Below are 22087 nucleotides of genomic sequence, written 5' to 3'. Positions count from 1 at the left end.
CCACAAGCTTGACCAGTGAGAGTTCTCAGGATGTTTGACTGTGTACAGCATCACATTGGAGGCCAGGCCCATTTTCTGCTGGTGTTCACACACACACTGACTTATACACACACACACTCACAAACAGACAAACACACACACACACACACACACAGACTTATACACACACACACACTGACACACAGACAGATTTATACACACACACACACACAGACTTAAACACACACACACTGACACGCAAACAGACTCATCCACATACACACACACTCAAATACACACTGACACACTCGGGCAGACTTATACACACAATCTCTCTCACACACATGCACACACACACTCTCAAGCACACACTCTGACAAACTCAGGCAGACTTATACACATACTTTCTCTATCTCTCACACACACACACTGACACACTCAGGCAGACATACACACATACTCTCTCTCAGACACACATACACACACACTCTGTCTCACACACACACACAAACACACACACAGTCTTGCACACACACACTCTCTGTCTCACACACACATACATGCACACACTGACACACTCAGGCAGACTTATACACACACACAATCTCTTTCTCACACACACACATATACACACACAGTGACATACCCAGGCAGGCTTATACACACACACACATGCTGACACACTCAGACAGACTCACACTTACACTCACACACAAAATCTCACACACACATACAGATGCAGAGACACACACACAGAGACACACTCAGGCAGACTTATACACACGCACACACTCACATACATGCACACATCCTCTCACACATACATAAACACACTCAGAAACACACACGCTGACACACATACACACAGCCAAACACACACACACACTCTCTCTCTCTCTCTCTCTCTCTCACATACTGACATACTCAGGTAGTCTTATACACACACATACACACACACACACTCAGACAGACTCACACTTACACTCACACACACATACATACATACATACACACACTCATACACACATTAGAATATTGTGAGCAATTTTGGGCCCCGTATCTCAGGAAGGATGTTCTGGCCCTGGAGAGGGTCCAGAGGAGGTTCACGAGAACGATCCCAGGAATGAAAGGCTTAACATATGAGGAACGTTTGAGGACTCTGGGTCTATACTCGATGGAGTTTAGAAGGATGAGGGGGGATCTGATTGAAACTTACAGAATACTGAAAGGCCTGGATAGAGTGGACGTGGGGAAGATGTTTCCATTAGTAGGAGAGACTAGGACCCGAGGGCACAGCCTCAGAGTAAAGGGAAGACCTTTTAGAACAGAGATGAGGAGAAACTTCTTTAGCCAGAGAGCGGTGAATCCATGGAATTCATTGCCACAGAAGGCTGTGGAGGCCAGGTCATTGAGTGTATTTAAGACCGAGATAGATAGGTTCTTGATGGGTAAGGGGATCAAAGGTTACGGGGAGAAGGCGGGAGAATGGGGTTGAGAAACTGATCAGCCATGATTGAATGGCGGAGCAGACTCGATGGGCCGAATGGCCTAATTTCTGCTCCTATGTCTTATGGTCTTATAAACACAAACTGACACACTCAGGCAGACCTATACACACACACGTACACACAAACACAAACACATGTACATACATACACACACACACACAAACTGACACACTCAGGCAGACCTTTACACACAAACACAAACTGACACTCAGGCAGACTTTTACACACACACACATATACACACAAACTGACACACTCAGGCAGACTTTTACACACACACACACTGACACAACTCACACTTACACTCACACACACTCTCACACGCACATACACACACAGACACACTCACACACACACACACACAAAACACACACACAGACACACTTATGCCCACACACAGACACACACTGACAGCTCTCCTCTAACTTCCCCTGTATTTCACTGAGATGACTGCCAGATGGACAAGGACAGACTGAAAGTGGGTCACACGCAGTTGACCCCCCTCCTCCAGGCAGAGTTACCAACGCTGAATGGACATATTCATGGAGATTTTCTTAAAACCCTCTCCCACCTGCAATAGCCCCACCTGGTCAAACAGCCCTTCCAGCACCACCCCATCCAACAGGTCCAAAGGAATCCTTCCGAGATCATTTCATGGCTCCTCTCGACCGTGTCCGGGACACGCAGGACGATCCTGAGGAGATGGCACCAGCACGTCCAGTAACCAAGCAGAATAATTATCTCATCTTCTTTCTTCCCAACCCTTCCCCATCCACCCCCACCACCCCCCAACCAACCCCCGCACCACCTCCCCCCCTCCCCCTGCCCACAGGGTTCAAACGGACTGAGGCACGGAGCTTTAGGACGAAGGCCGGTCAGCCCACAGACAGTGAGTACACAACGTGTCCGCGCGGAGAGAGGGGAGACGGGCTGGATGGGGACCAGGGGTCAGTCCCTGCTGGACACTCTGAGGGGAAGGAATCAGGAGACGGACTCATGAGGAACTGGGCACCGCGCAGGGGGAAGACTGGGCTCATACCCTGGGAGAGTGGGGATTAGAGACCTGGGGCCTAGGACATAAACACAAGGACAAAGCAGAGACAACCGAGAGCCATCGAGGGATGCTGGGCCCCTAGAGGCTGAGGTGGACAGTCACTTACCTCTGGTGTCCCTGCACCGTGGGCCCTTCCCCTGGTGTCCCCTGCACCGTGGGCCCTTCCCCTAGTGTCCCCTGCACCGTGGGCCCTTCCCCTGGTGTCCCCTGCACCGTGGGCCCTTCCCCTGGTGTCCCCTGCACCGTGGGCCCTTCCCCTGGTGTCCCCTGCACCGTGGGCCCTTCCCCTGGTGTCCCCTGCACCGTGGGCCCTTCCCCTGGTGTCCCCTGCACCGTGGGCCCTTCCCCTGGTGTCCCCTGCACCGTGGGCCCTTCCCCTGGTGTCCCCTGCACCGTGGGCCCTTCCCCTGGTGTCCCCTGCACCGTGGGCCCTTCCCCTGGTGTCCCTGCCCCGTGGGCCCTTCCCCTGGTGTCCCTGCACCGTGGGCCCTTCCCCTGGTGTCCCTGCACCGTGGGCCCTTCCCCTGGTGTCCCCTGCACCGTGGGCCCTTCCCCTGGTGTCCCCTGCACCGTGGGCCCTTCCCCTGGTGTCCCCTGCACCGTGGGCCCTTCCCCTGGTGTCCCCTGCACCGTGGGCCCTTCCCCTGGTGTCCCCTGCACCGTGGGCCCTTCCCCTGGTGTCCCCTGCACCGTGGACTCTCAGCTCTTCCCCCGGAGCCAATGTACAATGGGATTTATTAGGGTCTCTCACAGCTTCTCTCCTGTCTGGCTTCTCTAGCAGGTGCTTGATAAGGAGCTGTGCAAAGTGAGTCAGGAACAGGCAGTCAACGTCCTCAGGCCATCCAGAGACCCACTTGTTATTCAGGTGCTGCGGAGGAGTCCGAGAGGCAAAATCGCGACATCAATCCAGGACCTGCAGCTCGTCGACAATGGCACACAAACCGACATCACCTTCGAACACATCATGGCCCTAAGTAAGGTGCGGCCACCCTCACCCCCTGTCGTCCAACTGGAACCCTACGCCCTGTCTGATCTGTGAGTATCAGTGATGGTCACTCAAACATTGAATAAACAGGGACTGTGTACAGTCATCCTTACCCTGCTGAATAAACAGAGACTGTGTACAGTCATCCTTACCCTGAATAAACAGAGACTGTGTACAGTGATCCTTACCCTGCTGAATAAACAGAGACTGTGTACAGTGATCCTTACCCTGAATAAACAGAGACTGTGTACAGTGATCCTTACCCTGAATAAACAGAGACTGTGTACAGTGATCCTTACCCTGAATAAACAGAGACTGTGTACAGTGATCCTTACCCTGAATAAACAGAGACTGTGTACAGTGATCCTTACCCTGAATAAACAGAGACTGTTTTCAGTGACCCTTACCCTGCTGAATAAACAGAGACTGTGTACAGTGATCCTTACCCTGAATAAACAGAGACTGTGTACAGTGATCCTTACCCTGAATAAACAGAGACTGTGTACAGTGACCCTCACCCTGAATAAAGAGACTGTGTACAGTGACCCTTACCCTGAATAAACAGAGACTGTGTACAGTGACCCTTACCCTGAATAAACAGAGACTGTGTACAGTGACCCTTACCCTGAATAAACAGAGACTGTGTACACTGATCCTTACCCTGAATAAACAGAGACTGTGTACAGTGATCCATACCCTGAATAAACAGAGACTGTGTACAGTGATCCTTACCCTGAATAAACAGAGACTGTGTACAGTGATCCTTACCCTGAATAAACAGAGACTGTGTACAGTGATCCTTACCCTGAATAAACAGAGACTGTGTACAGTGATCCTTACCCTGCTGAATAAACAGAGACTGTGTACAGTGATCCTTACCCTGAATAAACAGAGACTATGTACAGTGATCCTCACCCTGAATAAACAGAGACTGTGTACAGTGACCCTTACCCTGAATAAACAGAGACTGTGTACAGTGATCCTTACCCTGAATAAACAGAGACTGTGTACAGTGATCCTTACCCTGAATAAACAGAGACTGTGTACAGTGATCCTCACCCTGAATAAACAGAGACTGTGTACAGTGATCCTCACCCTGAATAAACAGAGACTATGTACAGTGATCCTTACCCTGAATAAACAGAGACTGTGTACAGTGATCCTTACCCTGCTGTATAAACAGAGACTGTGTACGGTGATCCTTACCCTGAATAAACAGAGACTGTGTACAGTGATCCTTACCCTGAATAAACAGAGACTGTGTACAGTGATCCTCACCCTGAATAAACAGAGACTGTGTACAGTGATCCTTACCCTGAATAAACAGAGACTGTGTACAGTGATCCTTACCCTGAATAAACAGAGACTGTGTACAGTGATCCTTACCCTGGATAAACAGAGACTGTGTACAGTGATCCTTACCCTGAATAAACAGAGACTGTGTACAGTGATCCTTACCCTGAATAAACAGGGACTGTGTACAGTGACCCTTACCCTGAATAAACAGAGACTGTGTACAGTGATCCTTACCCTGGATAAACAGAGACTGTGTACAGTGATCCTTACCCTGAATAAACAGAGACTGGGTACAGTGATCCTTACCCTGAATAAACAGGGACTGTGTACAGTGACCCTTACCCTGAATAAACAGAGACTGTGTACAGTGATCCTTACCCTGGATAAACAGAGACTGTGTACAGTGACCCTTACCCTGAATAAACAGAGACTGTGTACAGTGATCCTTACCCTGAATAAACAGAGACTGTGTACAGTGATCCTTACCCTGAATAAACAGAGACTGCGTACAGTGATCCTTACCCTGAATAAACAGAGACTATGTACAGTGATCCTCACCCTGAATAAACAGAGACTGTGTACAGTGACCCTTACCCTGAATAAACAGAGACTGTGTACAGTGATCCTTACCCTGAATAAACAGAGACTGTGTACAGTGATCCTTACCCTGAATAAACAGAGACTGTGTACAGTGATCCTCACCCTGAATAAACAGAGACTGTGTACAGTGATCCTTACCCTGAATAAACAGAGACTGTGTACAGTGATCCTCACCCTGAATAAACAGAGACTGTGTACAGTGATCCTTACCCTGAATAAACAGAGACTGTGTACAGTGATCCTTACCCTGCTGTATAAACAGAGACTGTGTACGGTGATCCTTACCCTGAATAAACAGAGACTGTGTACAGTGATCATTACCCTGAATAAACAGAGACTGTGTACAGTGATCCTTACCCTGAATAAACAGAGACTGTGTACAGTGATCCTCACCCTGAATAAACAGAGACTGTGTACAGTGATCCTTACCCTGAATAAACAGAGACTGTGTACAGTGATCCTTACCCTGAATAAACAGAGACTGTGTACAGTGATCCTTACCCTGGATAAACAGAGACTGTGTACAGTGACCCTTACCCTGAATAAACAGAGACTGTGTACAGTGACCCTTACCCTGAATAAACAGAGACTGTGTACAGTGATCCATACCCTGGATAAACAGAGACTGTGTACAGTGATCCTTACCCTGAATAAACAGAGACTGTGTACAGTGACCCTTACCCTGAATAAACAGAGACTGTGTACAGTGATCCTTACCCTGAATAAACAGAGACTGTGTACAGTGATCCTTACCCTGAATAAACAGAGACTGTGTACAGTGATCCTTACCCTGAATAAACAGAGACTGTGTACAGTGATCCTTACCCTGAATAAACAGAGACTGTGTACAGTGATCCTTACCCTGAATAAACAGAGACTGTGTACAGTGATCCTTACCCTGAATAAACAGAGACTGTGTACAGTGACCCTTACCCTGCTGAATAAACAGAGACTGTGTACAGTGATCCTTACACTGAATAAACAGAGACTGTGTACAGAGATCCTTACCCTGCTGAATAAACAGAGACTGTGTACAGTGATCCTTACACTGAATAAACAGAGACTGTGTACAGTGATCCTTACCCTGAATAAACAGAGACTGTGTACAGTGATCCTTACCCTGAATAAACAGAGACTGTGTACAGTGATCCTTACCCTGAATAAACAGACACTGTGTACAGTGATCCTTACCCTGAATAAACAGAGACTGTGTACAGTGATCCTTACCCTGAATAAACAGAGACTGTGTACAGTGATCCTTACCCTGAATAAACAGAGACTGTGTACAGTGATCCTTACCCTGAATAAACAGAGACTGTGTACAGTGATCCTTACCCTGAATAAACAGAGACTATGTACAGTGATCCTTACCCTGAATAAACAGAGACTGTGTACAGTGATCCTTACCCTGCTGTATAAACAGAGACTGTGTACAGTGATCCTTACCCTGAATAAACAGAGACTGTGTACAGTGATCCTTACCCTGAATAAACAGGGACTGTGTACAGTGATCCTTTGCCAAATCCCGCTCCCGGGTTTCTAACCCCTCTCTCCCGCTCCCTGTCAGCCTCTGGGATTAGCTTTCGTCCTGCTTTAGTGACGGGTTCTCTCTCTTTCCTGCAGCCCTCCCATTGGGAATGATTTTTACGACCCCAATGACTACCTGGACAGCGGTCACCATGAGGTCGATCGGTCAGAGGAACTGGAGTATGAGGTGAGTGCCCTGGACCCTAAACAATACCGGGGGGCTTTAGACGGCACCTCTAAGCCAGCCTGACGATCCTGAGGCAGTTCGGAGAGTGAACGTTGCTGCAAGGAAAGGCATGTTGCCGAAATTTTACATCCTGCACACACCAGGACAAAGACAAATGCCAAATTTCCGACCAGCACAACAATTTATACAACGGGAGAATAGGGCGCTAACTGGTTGGCAAGCCCGCTCTGATTGGCTGAGGTGTTGCCACGGAGAAAGTAACAGGGAAATTTTGGCTCCCCGAGCCCCCGGGTAAATCAGAAAATGTTCAAGGCTTGAACATGTTACTTTTGTTGGCAGTGGATGGGTCCCCTGCCCTTGTAGCATGCATAAATGAGCCACATTATGAACTGGACTGATTATCTTAAATCGATTGTTGGCGCAGCGACTCGCACACTCAGGATTGTGCAGTCCGTGCTGCCCGATCGCGGAATGACACCTAACAGCAGGCATATTGTTTTGGGTTTTGAGAGCGGGGGGTTTGGTTCAGTACAGTCTGTACCCTGCCCATCAGGAGAAGCGATGCTGTTTGAGCCGTCGGCTGGGACACGCGGCCAACATGACCGGACATAGTAAGGACCAAATAGGTGACCGAAAGATCACCAGCATCTTAAAGGAGGCGAGGTGGAGAGGTTTAGGGCGGTGGGGGGGGTAATTCCAGAGCTCTGGGCCCCAGGCAGCTGAAAGCACGGCCGCTGAGGGTGGAGCGATGGGAAAAGACGATGGTCAAGGGAGCAGAATCGGGGGAGCGCAGAGGTCTCGGAGGTTCCCAGGAGGTGAGAGCGGGGTAAGGGACACGTACATTTCAGAGGTACTTCGGGGGGGGGCTGGAGCACTTTGGACATCCCAGGATGAAAGAGAGCGCTATAGATATTCGAGGCCTTCTGTCAGGCTACGCGTCTCTGCTGATGGGCTATTTTTTTTAATCCCTTTCTGTTCAGGAAGTGGAACTGTACAAACAGAGCCACCAGGAGAAGCTGGGACTGACTGTGTGTTACCGCACCGATGATGAAAACGACACTGGAATTTACGTGGGAGAGGTGAGGTGACAAGGCCGAAGTGACAAACGCGGCTGGGGCAGAGGTGCGGGCTGCTTGGGATACCGCTCACCAGGAACCAGTACACAGAGTTGGGCATACTCTACAAGGACAGCAGGGGAAGGGCCCACGGGGCAGGGACACCAGGGGAAGGGCCCACGGTGCAGGGGACACCAGGGGAAGGGCCCACGGGGACAGGGACACCAGGGGAAGGGCCCACGGGGACAGGGACACCAGGGGAAGGGCCCACGGGGCAGGGACACCAGGGGAAGGGCCCACGGGGCAGGGACACCAGGGGAAGGGTCCACGGTGCAGGAACACCAGGGGAAGGGCCCACGGTGCAGGGGACACCAGGGGAAGGGCCCACGGGGACAGGGACACCAGGGGAAGGGTCCACGGTGCAGGGGACACCAGGGGAAGGGCCCACGGTGCAGGGACACCAGGGGAAGGGCCCACGGTGCAGGGACACCAGGGGAAGGGCCCACGGTGCATGGGACACCAGGGGAAGGGCCCACGGTGCAGGGACACCAGGGGAAGGGCCCACGGTGCAGGGGACACCAGGGGAAGGGCCCACGGGGACAGGGACACCAGGGGAAGGGCCCACGGGGCAGGGACACCAGGGGAAGGGTCCACGGTGCAGTAACACCAGGGGAAGGGCCCACGGTGCAGGGGACACCAGGGGAAGGGCCCACGGTGCAGGGGACACCAGGGGAAGGGCCCACGGTGCAGGGGACACCAGGGGAAGGGCCCACGGGGACAGGGACACCAGGGGAAGGGTCCACGGTGCAGGGACACTAGGGGAAGGGCCCACAGTGCAGGGGACACCAGGGGAAGGGTCCACGGGGCAGGGACCCCAGGGGAAGGGCCGAGGGCTCATGGTGATATTAATATACATGGTCCTTGGTCAGCAATGAAAAAACAAGTTGCCTCTTTTGAATTCCCAGGTTATTTGAGTCAGTGATGAAACTGGGTCACTCTGAGTTCAGTATTTGCAGGAAGTGTTGGGCATTCAGACACCCTGTCTCTGTGGATCAGAGACGGCTAAGAGAGATATGGATAAGGATTCAGGTCTGAAAGGATTAAACTCCGGGGACAGGTCTCACACAGACCGGGGTTTGTGTCCCCTTGAGTGTCGAAGGTTAAGGGGTGATCCGATCGAGGGGTTCAAGGTCGTGAAAGGGCTCGATAGGGTCGACAGAGAGAAACTATTTCCCCTGGTTCGGGGGGGGTTGCGGGTTGGGTTTGGGGAAACCCAGAACGAGGGGGCAGAACCTTAAACTGAGAGCCAGGCCGTTCAGTGGGGGATGTCAGGAAGCTCATCTTCACACAAAGGGGGGGCGGGAATCTGGAACTCTCTCCTCCAGTCTCGACAGCTCTTGGGATGAATTAAAAATTTCAAAATTGAGCTTGATAGATTTTTCGGTTAAGGATTTCGTAACTAACAAGGATCAGTGGAGTTAAGATGCAGATCAGCCATGATCTGATAGCAAGGCAGAACAAATTTGAAGGGCAGAATGGCCTCTTCTTGTTTCTGTGTAACAGGCTCAAGGGGCTGAATGGCCTCTTCCTGTTCCTGTGTAACAGGCTCGAGAGGGGCTGAATGGCCTCCTCCTGTTCCTGTGTAACAGGCTCGAGAGGGGCTGAATGGCCTCCTCCTGTTCCTGTGTAACAGGCTCGAGAGGGGCTGAATGGCCTCCTCCTGTTCCTGTGTAACAGGCTCGAGAGGGGCTGAATGGCCTCCTCCTGTTCCTGTGTAACAGGCTCGAGAGGGGCTGAATGGTCTCCTCCTGTTCCTGTGTAACAGGCTCGAGAGGGGCTGAATGGCCTCCTCCTGTTCCTGTGTAACAGGCTCGAGGGGAGGGGCTGAATGGCCTCTGTGGTGGGGGGTGGGCAGCTGCGGTGCATCCCCCGCCGTTTGCACCACCCCAGCCAGGGGCCAGGGGAAGCAGGCAACCCCTCCCTCGTCAACCCCACCGCCCAGGCCCAAGCGCCTCGGGGAGGGGCGGGACAGTGGGGGAGGGGAGGGGACGGAGTCCGGGCTCAGCCCTGACCGAGTGGGCAGCACCCCCCCAGGTCAGAGGCACTGGGTGGGCCAAGGGTGGAGGGGAGGCCTCTCCGGACGCTCTCGAGGTGCCCTATTGGGGGGATAATGGTGCCGCAGACAGCCTGAGCCCCTCTGGGCGCGCCAGCGTGAGGAACACCCCCCCAGCGGGGGCTGGGCGGGATCGATAGACGGGAGGGGGAGGGGAGGGGGTCTGGGCGGTGGAGAGCGGGGATTGTGGGGGGCGTGTGGGGGTCTGCTCCAGTTTAAACCTCCCCCCCCCCGCCCCCTTGCACCAAATATTGGGCAAGTTGGAAATGTGGCCGACGAGCAGGGTAGACACATCAGTGAAAGGAGAGATGCCGGTTAATCGGGGCCAAAACAAGAATCAGACCGAGGCCCGGGGGCTCGTTTCTCGTGGGATCGTGGGATAAACGCTCGGGTCGGGAGCTGACACCTCGCCCTGGCCCTGAGAGGGGTGGGCGATGTGTAAACAAACACTGACAACAAAAAACCGATCAAACCAAATGGCACAAGATGCAGCACCAGCAGACAATGAGTCAAGGAGCAGCCTTCAGGTACAGCACACACACAACCACACACACAAACACACACACAAACACACCCACACACACCCCCACACACAAACACGCACTCACACACACACACCCACACCCACACACACCCACACAGACACAAACACGCACTCACACCCACACACACACTCACACGCACTCAGACACACACACCCACAGACACACACACAAACACGCACTCACACACACACACACACACCCACACAGACACAAACACGCACTCACAACCACACACACACTCACACGCACTCAGACACACACACACCCACCCACACAGACACAAACACGCACTCACACCCACACACACACTCACACACACTCACACACACACACCCACAGACACACACACAAACACGCACTCACACACACACACACACAAACATGCACTCACACACACACACACCCACACACAGACACACACACCCACACACTCACACACACACTCACACACACACTCACACACACACTCACACACACACACACAAACACGCACTCACACACACAGACACACACACAAACACGCACTCACACACACACACACACTCACACGCACTCACACACACACACCCACAGACACACACACAAACACGCACTCACACACACACACCCACAGACACACACACAAACACGCACTCACACACACCCACAGACACACACACAAACACGCACTCACACACACCCACAGACACACACATAAACGCACTCACACACACACACCCACAGACACACACACAAACACACACTCACACACACCCACAGACACACACACAAACACGCACTCACACACACACACACAAACACACACTCACACACACACCCACAGACACACACACAAACACGCACTCACACACACACCCACAGACACACACGCAAACACGCACTCACACACACACACACACAAACACGCACTCACACACACACACCCACAGACACACACACAAACACGCACTCACACACACACACACACACAAACACGCACTCACACACCCACACCCACAGACACGCACACAAGCACGCACTCACACACACACGCACTCACACACACACACAAACACGCGCACTCACACACACACACACACCCCCACAGACACACACACAAACACGCACTCACACACACACACCCCCACAGACACACACGCACACACGCACACACATACACTCACACACACTCACACATACACACACACCCACGCACACACATATACTCACACACACACATACACTCACACCCTCACACATACACACACACACACACACTCACACCCACGCACACACATATACTCACACACACATGCACTCACACTCTCACACATACACTCACACACACACACAAACACGCACTCACACACACCCACAGACACACACACACACCCACGCACACGTTCACACACACACACACTCTCTCACACACACACACACACTCTCTCACACACACACACACACACACTGCCAAAAGAATTGCAAAGCAGGGGCCTCATGTTAAACCTTGTTTCAGTCACACTTGGAGGACCCTCTGTCTGGTCACCGTATTAAAGTAAATGAGGAGAAACTGTTTCCAGTGGCGGGAGGGTCGGTAACCCAGAGGGAGGGGGTGGGGGACACAGATTGAAGAGAATCGGTAAAAGATCCAGAGGTGGGGGGGAGGAGATGAGGAGAATGTTTTTGACCCAGCGAGTTGTTGTGATCTGGAAGGTGCTGCCTGAAAGGGCGGTGGAAGCAGATTCAATAGGAACGTTCAAAAGGGGGGGAATTGGAGAAATACTCAAAGGGGAAAAATTCACAGGGCGTGGGGGTAAAAAGCGGGTGGGGGGGTGGGTGGGTAGATTAATTGGATAGACCTTTCAAAGAGGCAGCACAGGCATGATGGGCAGAATGGCCTTCCCTTGTGTTGTATCTGACTACACTTATCTGAAGGATATACGGCAATGAGGTGCAATAAAGATTCACAAGGATGGTACCAGAGCTGAGAATTTACCCCCAACTCAAAATCCTTCATGACTCTAAACGCCTCGATTCAATCACCCCCTTAACCTTCTCTGCTCGAAGGAGAACCATCCCGGCTCCTCCGGTCCCTCCACATGAACTGGTCACCAAGGTGATGCTGTCACTTTAGGTAGATGATCCACCCGTCCATAGTGAACTGGTTTAACTGCGGTTACCTCTTCATGCGCAGATTAATCCGAATGGGATCGCAGCGAGAGATGGCCGGATTCGAACAGGAGACCGGATCATTCAGGTAGGACACAAGGGGTGCTGGGTACCTGCCCCGGCCGAACTCTGACTCCCAGACCAACCTTTCACACGCTGAGCTGGTGCCCCAGCCATTCCGCTCACCGTACTCATAGCCAGACCAACACTAAATCCGCGTGAACGGTTTCTAACTCGAGATGAAAGCAAAACACTGCGGGTGCTGGAAATCTGTAACAAAGACAGAAAAGGCTGGAAAAACTCTCTCAGCGTCTGCGGAGGGAGAGAGAGAAACAGGGTTAACGTTTTTGAGCCCGTATGACCCTCCCTCAGAGCTGAGGAGAAGTGGAAATGTGATGAATTTTATACTCTTTGAGTGGGGATGGAGCTGGACAGTAGGCCAGCGGTAGGTGGGGGCTGAGGAGAAAGTGACAAAGATGTCAGGGACCAAGGGGGTGGTGTTAATGGCAGCGGTAAGGACTAGAGGAGGTGTTAATGGCAGCGGTAAGGACTAGAGGTGGTGTTGATGGCAGCGGTAAGGACTAGAGGTGGTGTTAATGGCAGCGGTAAGGACTAGAGGAGGGGTTAATGGCAGCAGTAAGGACTAGAGGAGGTGTTAATGGCAGCGGTAAGGACTAGAGGAGGTGTTAATGGCAGCGGTAAGGACTAGAGGTGGTGTTAATGGCAGCGGTAAGGACTAGAGGACGTGTTAATGGCAGCGGTAAGGACTAGGGGAGGTGTTAATGGCAGCGGTAAGGACTAGAGGAGGTGTTAATGGCAGCGGTAAGGACTAGAGGTGATGTTAATGGCAGCGGTAAGGACTAGAGGTGGTGTTAATGGCAGCGGTAAGGACTAGAGGTGGTGTTAATGGCAGCGGTAAGGACTAGGGGAGGTGTTAATGGCAGCGGTAAGGACTAGAGGAGGTGTTAATGGCAGCGGTAAGGACTAGAGGAGGTGTTAATGGCAGCGGTAAGGACTAGAGGTGGTGTTAATGGCAGCGGTAAGGACTAGAAGAGGTGTTAATGGCAGCGGTAAGGACTAGAGGTGGTGTTAATGGCAGCGGTAAGGACTAGAGGTGGTGTTAATGGCAGCGGTAAGGACTAGGGGAGGTGTTAATGGCAGCGGTAAGGACTAGAGGAGGTGTTAATGGCAGCGGTAAGGACTAGAGGAGGTGTTAATGGCAGCGGTAAGGACTAGAGGAGGTGTTAATGGCAGCAGTAAGGACTAGGGGAGGTGTTAATGGCAGCGGTAAGGACTAGAGGAGGTGTTAATGGCAGCGGTAAGGACTAGAGATGGTGTTAATGGCAGCGGTAAGGACTAGACGTGTTAATGGCAGCGGTAAGGACTAGAGGAGGTGTTAATGGCAGCGGTAAGGACTAGAGGAGGTGTTAATGGCAGCGGTAAGGACTAGAGGTGTTAATGGCAGCGGTAAGGACTAGAGGTGGTGTTAATGGCAGCGGTAAGGACTAGAGGAGGTGTTAATGGCAGCAGTAAGGACTAGAGGAGGTGTTAATGGCAGCGGTAAGGACTAGAGGAGGTGTTAATGGTAGCGGTAAGGACTAGAGCAGGTGTTGATAGCGGCGGTAAGGACTAGAGGAGGTGTTGATAGCGGCGGTAAGGACTAGAGCAGGTGTTGATAGCGGCGGTAAGGACTAGAGGAGGTGTTGATGGCAGCGATAAGGACTAGAGGAGGTGTTAATGGCAGCGATAAGGACTAGAGGAGGTGTTAATGGCAGCGGTAAGGACTAGAGCAGGTGTTGATAGCGGTGGTAAGGACTAGAGGAGGTGTTGATAGCGGCGGTAAGGACTAGAGGAGGTGTTGATAGCAGCGGTAAGGACTAGAGGAGGTGTTGATAGCGGCGGTAAGGACTAGAGGAGGTGTTGATAGCGGCGGTAAGGACTAGAGGTGTTGATAGCGGCGGTAAGGACTAGAGGAGGTGTTGATAGCGGCGGTAAGGACTAGAGGAGGTGTTGATAGCGGCGGTAAGGACTAGAGGAGGTGTTGAAAGCAGTGTTAAGGTAAGAAAGCAGAATGTGATCGTAGCCGGACAAGGGTCAGCACCCCGTGGAAGAACAACATGGAACAAGAGACAGATGGTCCTGGAGGGGGATGGGTGGGTCCTAGAGGGGGCGGGGTGGGGTGGGACGAGGGGGCGGGGTGGGATGGGGGGAGGGGGCGGGCTGGGATGGGGGGAGGGGGCGGGGTGGGGTGGGGGGAGAGGGCTTCGTGGGAAAGAAAGGATAGAAAATGGGATGAAAGGGAGGAATAAAAAAGAGGATAAAACAATGAATAAATGAGTAAAAATAAAAATAAAATAACAATAAGTGGATAAAAAATAAAAATGAGTGTAGAAAAAAGAGGGCGGGGATGGAGGAGAGAGTTCATGATCTAAAGTTGTTGAACTCAATATTCAGTCCGGAAGGCTGTAAAGTGTCTAGTCGGAAGATGAGGGGCTGTTCCTCCAGTTTGAGTTGGGTTTCACTGGAACAATGCAGCAGGCCAAGGACGGACATGTGGGCATGAGAGCAGGGTGGAGTGTTAAAATGGCAAGTGACAGGGATGTCTGGGTTATGCTTGCGGACAGACCGAAGGTCACCCAGTCTGCGTTTGGTCTCTCCAAAGTAGAGGAAACCGCATTCGGAGCAATTTCTATCCTTTTTTCCCCACAACTGTCCCTTCCCCTCAACCCACCCCCAAAAGGGCCAACTGTTATTTGTTCCATGTTGTTTTTTCACACAATGCTTACCCTCGTTCTGCTATTAGCACATTCTGCTTTCTTACCTTAATGCCACTATTAGCCTTTACCACGACCATTAACACTCCCTTTGTCTTGTGTCCCTGATATCCTGGTCAGTCTCTCCTTTGCCTCCACCTATCGCTGGCCTTCTATCCAGCTTCACCTGCTCCCCCCCTGCACCATAAACAGTATCAATTTCATCACATTTCCACTTCTCTTCAGCTCTGAAGAAGGAACGAATGGACCTGAAACGTTCACTGTTTCTCTCTCCGCAGAAGCTGCCAGACCTGCTGCATTTTTCCAGCACTTTCTGTCCTTGTTTCAGTATCTAACTCAAAGTGGGTCAGCAAGAGAGGTCAAATGACAGGAGCTTTACTCTGTATCTAACCCTGTGCTTTACATGTCCTGGGAGTGTTTGATGGGGACAGTGTAGAGGGAGCTTTACTCAGCATCTAACCCCGTGCTGTGCCTGTCCTGGGAGTGTTTGATGGGGACGGTGTAGAGGGAGCTTTACTCTGTATCTAACCCCGTGCTGTACCTGTCCTGGGAGTGTTTGATGGGGACAGTGTAGAGGGAGCTTTACTCAGCATCTAACCCCGTGCTGTGCCTGTCCTGGGAGTGTTTGATGGGGACGGTGTAGAGGGAGCTTTACTCTGTATCTAACCCCGTGCTGTACCTGTCCTGGGAGTGTTTGATGGGGACAGTGTAGAGGGAGCTTTACTCTGTATCTAACCCCATGCTGTACCTGTCCTGGGAGTGTTTGATGGGGACGGTGTAGAGGGAGCTTTACTCTGTATCTAACCCCGTGCTGTACCTGTCCTGGGAGTGTTTGATGGGGACAGTGTAGAGGGAGCTTTACTCTGTATCTAACCCCGTGCTGTACCTGTCCTGGGAGTGTTTGATGGGGACAGTGTAGAGGGAGCTTTACTCTGTATCTAACCCCGTGCTCTACCTGTCCTGGAAGTGTTTGATGGGGACGGTGTAGAGGGAGATTTACTCTGTATCTAACCCCGTGCTGTACCTGTCCTGGGAGTGTTTGATGGGGACGGTGTAGAGGGAGATTTACTCTGTATCTAACCCCGTGCTGTACCTGTCCTGGGAGTGTTTGATGGGGACGGTGTAGAGGGAGCTTTACTCTGTATCTAACCCCGTGCTGTACCTGTCCTGGGAGTATTTGATGGGGACGGTGTAGAGGGAGCTTTACTCTGTATCTAACCCCGTGCTGTACCTGTCCTGGGAGTGTTTGATGGGGACGGTGTAGAGGGAGCTTTACTCTGTATCTAACCCCGTGCTGTACCTGCCCTGGGAGTGTTTGATGGGGACAGTGTAGAGGGAGCTTTAATCTGTATCTAACCCCGTGCTGTACCTGTCCTGGGAGTGTTTGATGGGGACAGTGTAGACGATCTCCCCGTCTCCAGACTGAGGTCAGTTACTGAGCAGAGATTGGAACTGGAACCCCTGAGGTGATGTAACTGCGTGCCACAGTGGATACAGGGCTGTTCTCCACTCCTTATTACTGGTATGTCTGTCTCTCTCTTCCAGATAAATGGGGTGGAAGTTCAGAACAGGGAGGAGGCAGTAGCAATCCTCACGCGGGAGGATAGCACGAATGTTTCCTTATTATTAGCACGGCCAGAGATGGAGGTAAGAGGGACTGATTCCAAATCGGAATATACACATGTGTACACTGGGATGAGCAGAGCACTGCAATATTCCTCTGGTTAACACCTACCTCAGACTGAATGTGGTGGTGCCATTTGTAAGACAGAATGTTGCTAGATTTGGGCCCTCGCCGCAGGATTCCACAGGTTAACGCAAGGTCCATCTCTGGGGGATGAAAACAATTCTTCAGCTACCATTGGAACAACTGCAAGGCCATCAATACACCCCACTTCCCAAACTCAGTTACCCCCATCAGTACCTACAACCCCTCCTATCCCTGTAACCTCCTCCAGCCCCTACATCCCACTTCCAAAACTCAGTAACCCCCTCCAGTCCCTACAGCCCTCCCTATCCCTGTAACCCCCTCCAGTCCCTACACCCCACTTCCCAAACTCAGTAACCCCCTCCAGTCCCTACACCCCTCCCTATCCCTGTAACCCCCTCTAGTCCCTACACCCCACTTCCCAAACTCAGTAACCCCCTCCAGTCCCTACACCCCTCCCTATCTCTGTAACACCCTCCAGCCCCTACAACCCTCCCTATCTCTGTAACCTCCTCCAGCCCATACACACCTCCCTATCTCTGTAACCTCCTCCAGCCCCTACAACCCTCCCTACCTCTGTAACCTCCTCCAACCCCTACACCCACCCTATCTCTGTAACCTCCTCCAACCCCTATACCCCTCCCTATCTCCATAACCTCCTCCAGCCCATACACACCTCCCTATCTCTGTAACCTCCTCCAGCCCCTAAAACCCTCCCTATCTCTGTAACCTCCTCCAGCCCCTACAACCCTCCCTATCTCTGTAACCTCCTCCAGCCCCTACAACCCTCCCTATCTCTGTAACCTCCTCCAGCCCCTGTACCCCTCCATATCTCTGTAACCTCCTCCAGCCCCTGTACCCCTCCCTATCTCTGTAACCTCCTCCAGCCCCTACACCCCTCCCTATCTCTGTAACCTCCTCCAGCCCCTACAACCCTCCCTATCTCTGTAAAGCCCTCCAATCCCTACACCCCTCCATATCTCTGTAACCTCCTCCAGCCCCTACAACTCTCCCTATCTCTGTAACCTCCTCCAGCCCCTACACCCCTCCCTATCTCTGTAACCTCCTCCAGCCCCTACATCCCTCCCTATCTCTGTAACCTCCTCCAGCCCCTACAACCCTCCCTATCTCTGTAAAGCCCTCCAGCCCCTACACCCCTCCATATCTCTGTAACCTCCTCCAGCCCCTACAACTCTCCCTATCTCTGTAACCTCCTCCAGCCCCTACACCCCTCCCTATCTCTGTAACCTCCTCCAGCCCCTACACCCCTCCCTATCTCTGTAACCTTCTCCAGCCCCTACAACCCTCCCTATCTCTGTAACCCCCTCCAGCCCCTACACCCCTCCCTATCTCTGTAACCTCCTCCAGCCCCTACAACCCTCCCTATCTCTGTAACCTCCTCTAGCCCTGACAACCCTCCCTATCTCTGTAACCTCCTCCAGCCCCTACAACCCTCCCTATCTCTGTAACCTCCTCCAGCCCCTGTCAACCCTCCCTATCTCTGTAACCTCCTCCAGCCCCTACACCCCTCCCTACCTCTGTAACCTCCTCCAGCCCCTACAACCCTCCCTACCTCTGTAACCTCCTCCAGCCCCTACACCCCTCCCTATCTCTGTAACACCCTCCAGCCCCTACAACCCTCCCTATCTCTGTAACTTCCTCCAGCCCATACACACCTCCCTATCTCTGTAACCTCCTCCAGCCCCTACAACCCTCCCTACCTCTGTAACCCCCTCCAGCCCCTACACCCCTCCCTATCTCTGTAACCTCCTCCAGCCCCTACAACCCTCCCTATCTCTGTAACCTCCTCTAGCCCTGACAACCCTCCCTATCTCTGTAACCTCCTCCAGCCCCTACAACCCTCCCTATCTCTGTAACCTCCTCCAGCCCCTGACAACCCTCCCTATCTCTGTAACCTCCTCCAGCCCCTACACCCCTCCCTACCTCTGTAACCTCCTCCAGCCCCTACAACCCTCCCTACCTCTGTAACCTCCTCCAGCCCCTACACCCCTCGTAACTCTGTAACACCCTCCAGCCCCTACAACCCTCCCTATCTCTGTAACTTCCTCCAGCCCATACACACCTCCCTATCTCTGTAACCTCCTCCAGCCCCTACAACCCTCCCTACCTCTGTAACCTCCTCCAACCCCTACACCCCACCCTATCTCTGTAACCTCCTCCAACCCCTATACCCCTCCCTATCTCCATAACCTCCTCCAGCCCATACAACCCTCCCTATCTCTGTAACCTCCTCCAGCCCCTGTACCCCTCCATATCTCTGTAACCTCCTCCAGCCCCTGTACCCCTCCCTATCTCTGTAACCTCCTCCAGCCCCTACAACCCTCCCTATCTCTGTAACCTCCTCCAGCCCCTACAACCCTCCCTATCTCTGTAAAGCCCTCCAGCCCCTACACCCCTCCATATCTCTGTAACCTCCTCCAGCCCCTACAACTCTCCCTATCTCTGTAACCTCCTCCAGCCCCTACACCCCTCCCTATCTCTGTAACCTCCTCCAGCCCCTACACCCCTCCCTATCTCTGTAACCTCCTCCAGCCCCTACAACCCTCCCTATCTCTGTAAAGCCCTCCAGCCCCTACACCCCTCCATATCTCTGTAACCTCCTCCAGCCCCTACAACTCTCCCTATCTCTGTAACCTCCTCCAGCCCCTACACCCCTCCCTATCTCTGTAACCTCCTCCAGCCCCTACACCCCTCCCTATCTCTGTAACCTTCTCCAGCCCCTACAACCCTCCCTATCTCTGTAACCCCCTCCAGCCCCTACACCCCTCCCTATCTCTGTAACCTCCTCTAGCCCTGACAACCCTCCCTATCTCTGTAACCTCCTCCAGCCCCTACAACCCTCCCTATCTCTGTAACCTCCTCCAGCCCTGACAACCCTCCCTATCTCTGTAACCTCCTCCAGCCCCTACACCCCTCCCTACCTCTGTAACCTCCTCCAGCCCCTACAACCCTCCCTACCTCTGTAACCTCCTCCAGCCCCTACACCCCTCCCTATCTCTGTAACACCCTCCAGCCCCTACAACCCTCCCTATCTCTGTAACCTCCTCCAGCCCATACACACCTCCCTATCTCTGTAACCTCCTCCAGCCCCTACAACCCTCCCTACCTCTGTAACCTCCTCCAACCCCTACACCCCTCCCTATCTCTGTAACCTCCTCCAACCCCTATACCCCTCCCTATCTCCATAACCTCCTCCAGCCCATACACACCTCCCTATCTCTGTAACCTCCTCCAGCCCCTAAAACCCTCCCTATCTCTGTAACCTCCTCCAGCCCCTACACCCCTCCCTATCTCTGTAACCTCCTCCAGCCCCTACAACCCTCCCTATCTCTGTAACCTCCTCCAGCCCCTGTACCCCTCCATATCTCTGTAACCTCCTCCAGCCCCTGTACCCCTCCCTATCTCTGTAACCTCCTCCAGCCCCTACACCCCTCCCTATCTCTGTAACCTCCTCCAGCCCCTACAACCCTCCCTATCTCTGTAAAGCCCTCCAGCCCCTACACCCCTCCATATCTCTGTAACCTCCTCCAGCCCCTACAACCCTCCCTATCTCTGTAACCTCCTCCAGCCCCTACAACTCTCCCTATCTCTGTAACCTCCTCCAGCCCCTACACCCCTCCCTATCTCTGTAACCTCCTCCAGCCCCTACACCCCTCCCTATCTCTGTAACCTTCTCCAGCCCCTACAACCCTCCCTATCTCTGTAACCCCCTCCAGCCCCTACACCCCTCCCTATCTCTGTAACCTCCTCCAGCCCCTACAACCCTCCCTATCTCTGTAACCTCCTCTAGCCCTGACAACCCTCCCTATCTCTGTAACCTCCTCCAGCCCTGACAACCCTCCCTATCTCTGTAACCTCCTCCAGCCCCTACAACCCTCCCTATCTCTGTAACCTCCTCCAGCCCCTACACCCCTCCCTATCTCTGTAACCTCCTCCAGCCCCTACACCTCTCCCTATCTCTGTACCCTCCTTTCAGGTGGTAGAGTGTTTTTTTTTATTATTCATTCACGGGATGTGGGTGTCTCTGGCTGGGCCAACATTTATTGCCCATCCCTAATTCCCCTTGAGAAGGTCGGGGGTGAGCTGCCTTCTTGAGCCGCTGCAGTCCCGTGAGGTGTAGGTACACCCACCGCGCTGTTAGGGAGGGAGTTCCAGGATTTTGACCAAGTGACAGTGAAGGATGGCCGATATATTTCCAAGTCGGGATGGTGTGTGTGGCTCGGAGGGGGAACTTCCAGGTGGTGGTGTTCCCCATGTGTCTGCTGCCCTTGTCCTTCCAGGTGGTAGAGGTCGTGGGATTTGGGCAGCGCTGTCGGAGGAGCCTTGGCGAGTTGCTGCAGTGCATCTTGTAGATGGTACACACACTGCTGCCCCTGTGCGTCGGTGGTGGAGGGAGTGAATGTTTGTGGATGGGGTGCCGATCGAGCGGGGCTGCTTTGTCCTGGACGGTGTCGAGCTTCAAGTGGGGTATGGTGGAACGGTGGGCAGAAACCCAAGCTGTCTGGTCGGGGTCTGGCTGTTGATGATGTGCAAAGTCATCTTTGCTGAATCGGACTTCTCTGCTCCCACAGCTGGATGAAGGCTGGA

The 22087-nt window shown here is 52.9% G+C and overlaps 1 protein-coding gene across 1 annotated transcript; it reads left to right on the top strand.

Annotated features, from left to right (window-relative positions):
- Positions 1 to 3322: 3322 nt before the first annotated feature.
- Positions 3323 to 17418, top strand: LOC144678168 (PDZ domain-containing protein 4-like; the record flags this gene model as incomplete). The annotated part of the gene is made up of 5 exons (XM_078538050.1): positions 3323 to 3576; positions 7046 to 7136; positions 8117 to 8215; positions 13023 to 13085; positions 17317 to 17418. Coding segments are annotated over 5 exons (609 nt in total), but the record flags the coding sequence as incomplete, so codon positions are not given.
- Between the last annotated feature and the right edge of the window lie 4669 nt (positions 17419 to 22087).

The sequence above is a fragment of the Cetorhinus maximus genome, unplaced genomic scaffold, assembly GCF_964194155.1.
Source record: "Cetorhinus maximus unplaced genomic scaffold, sCetMax3.hap1.1 HAP1_SCAFFOLD_3728, whole genome shotgun sequence".
In the NCBI taxonomy this organism is placed as follows: Eukaryota; Metazoa; Chordata; class Chondrichthyes; order Lamniformes; family Cetorhinidae; genus Cetorhinus; species Cetorhinus maximus.
The sequence above is the reverse complement of the archived record's forward strand: the minus strand, read 5'-3'. Positions and strand labels throughout refer to the sequence as shown.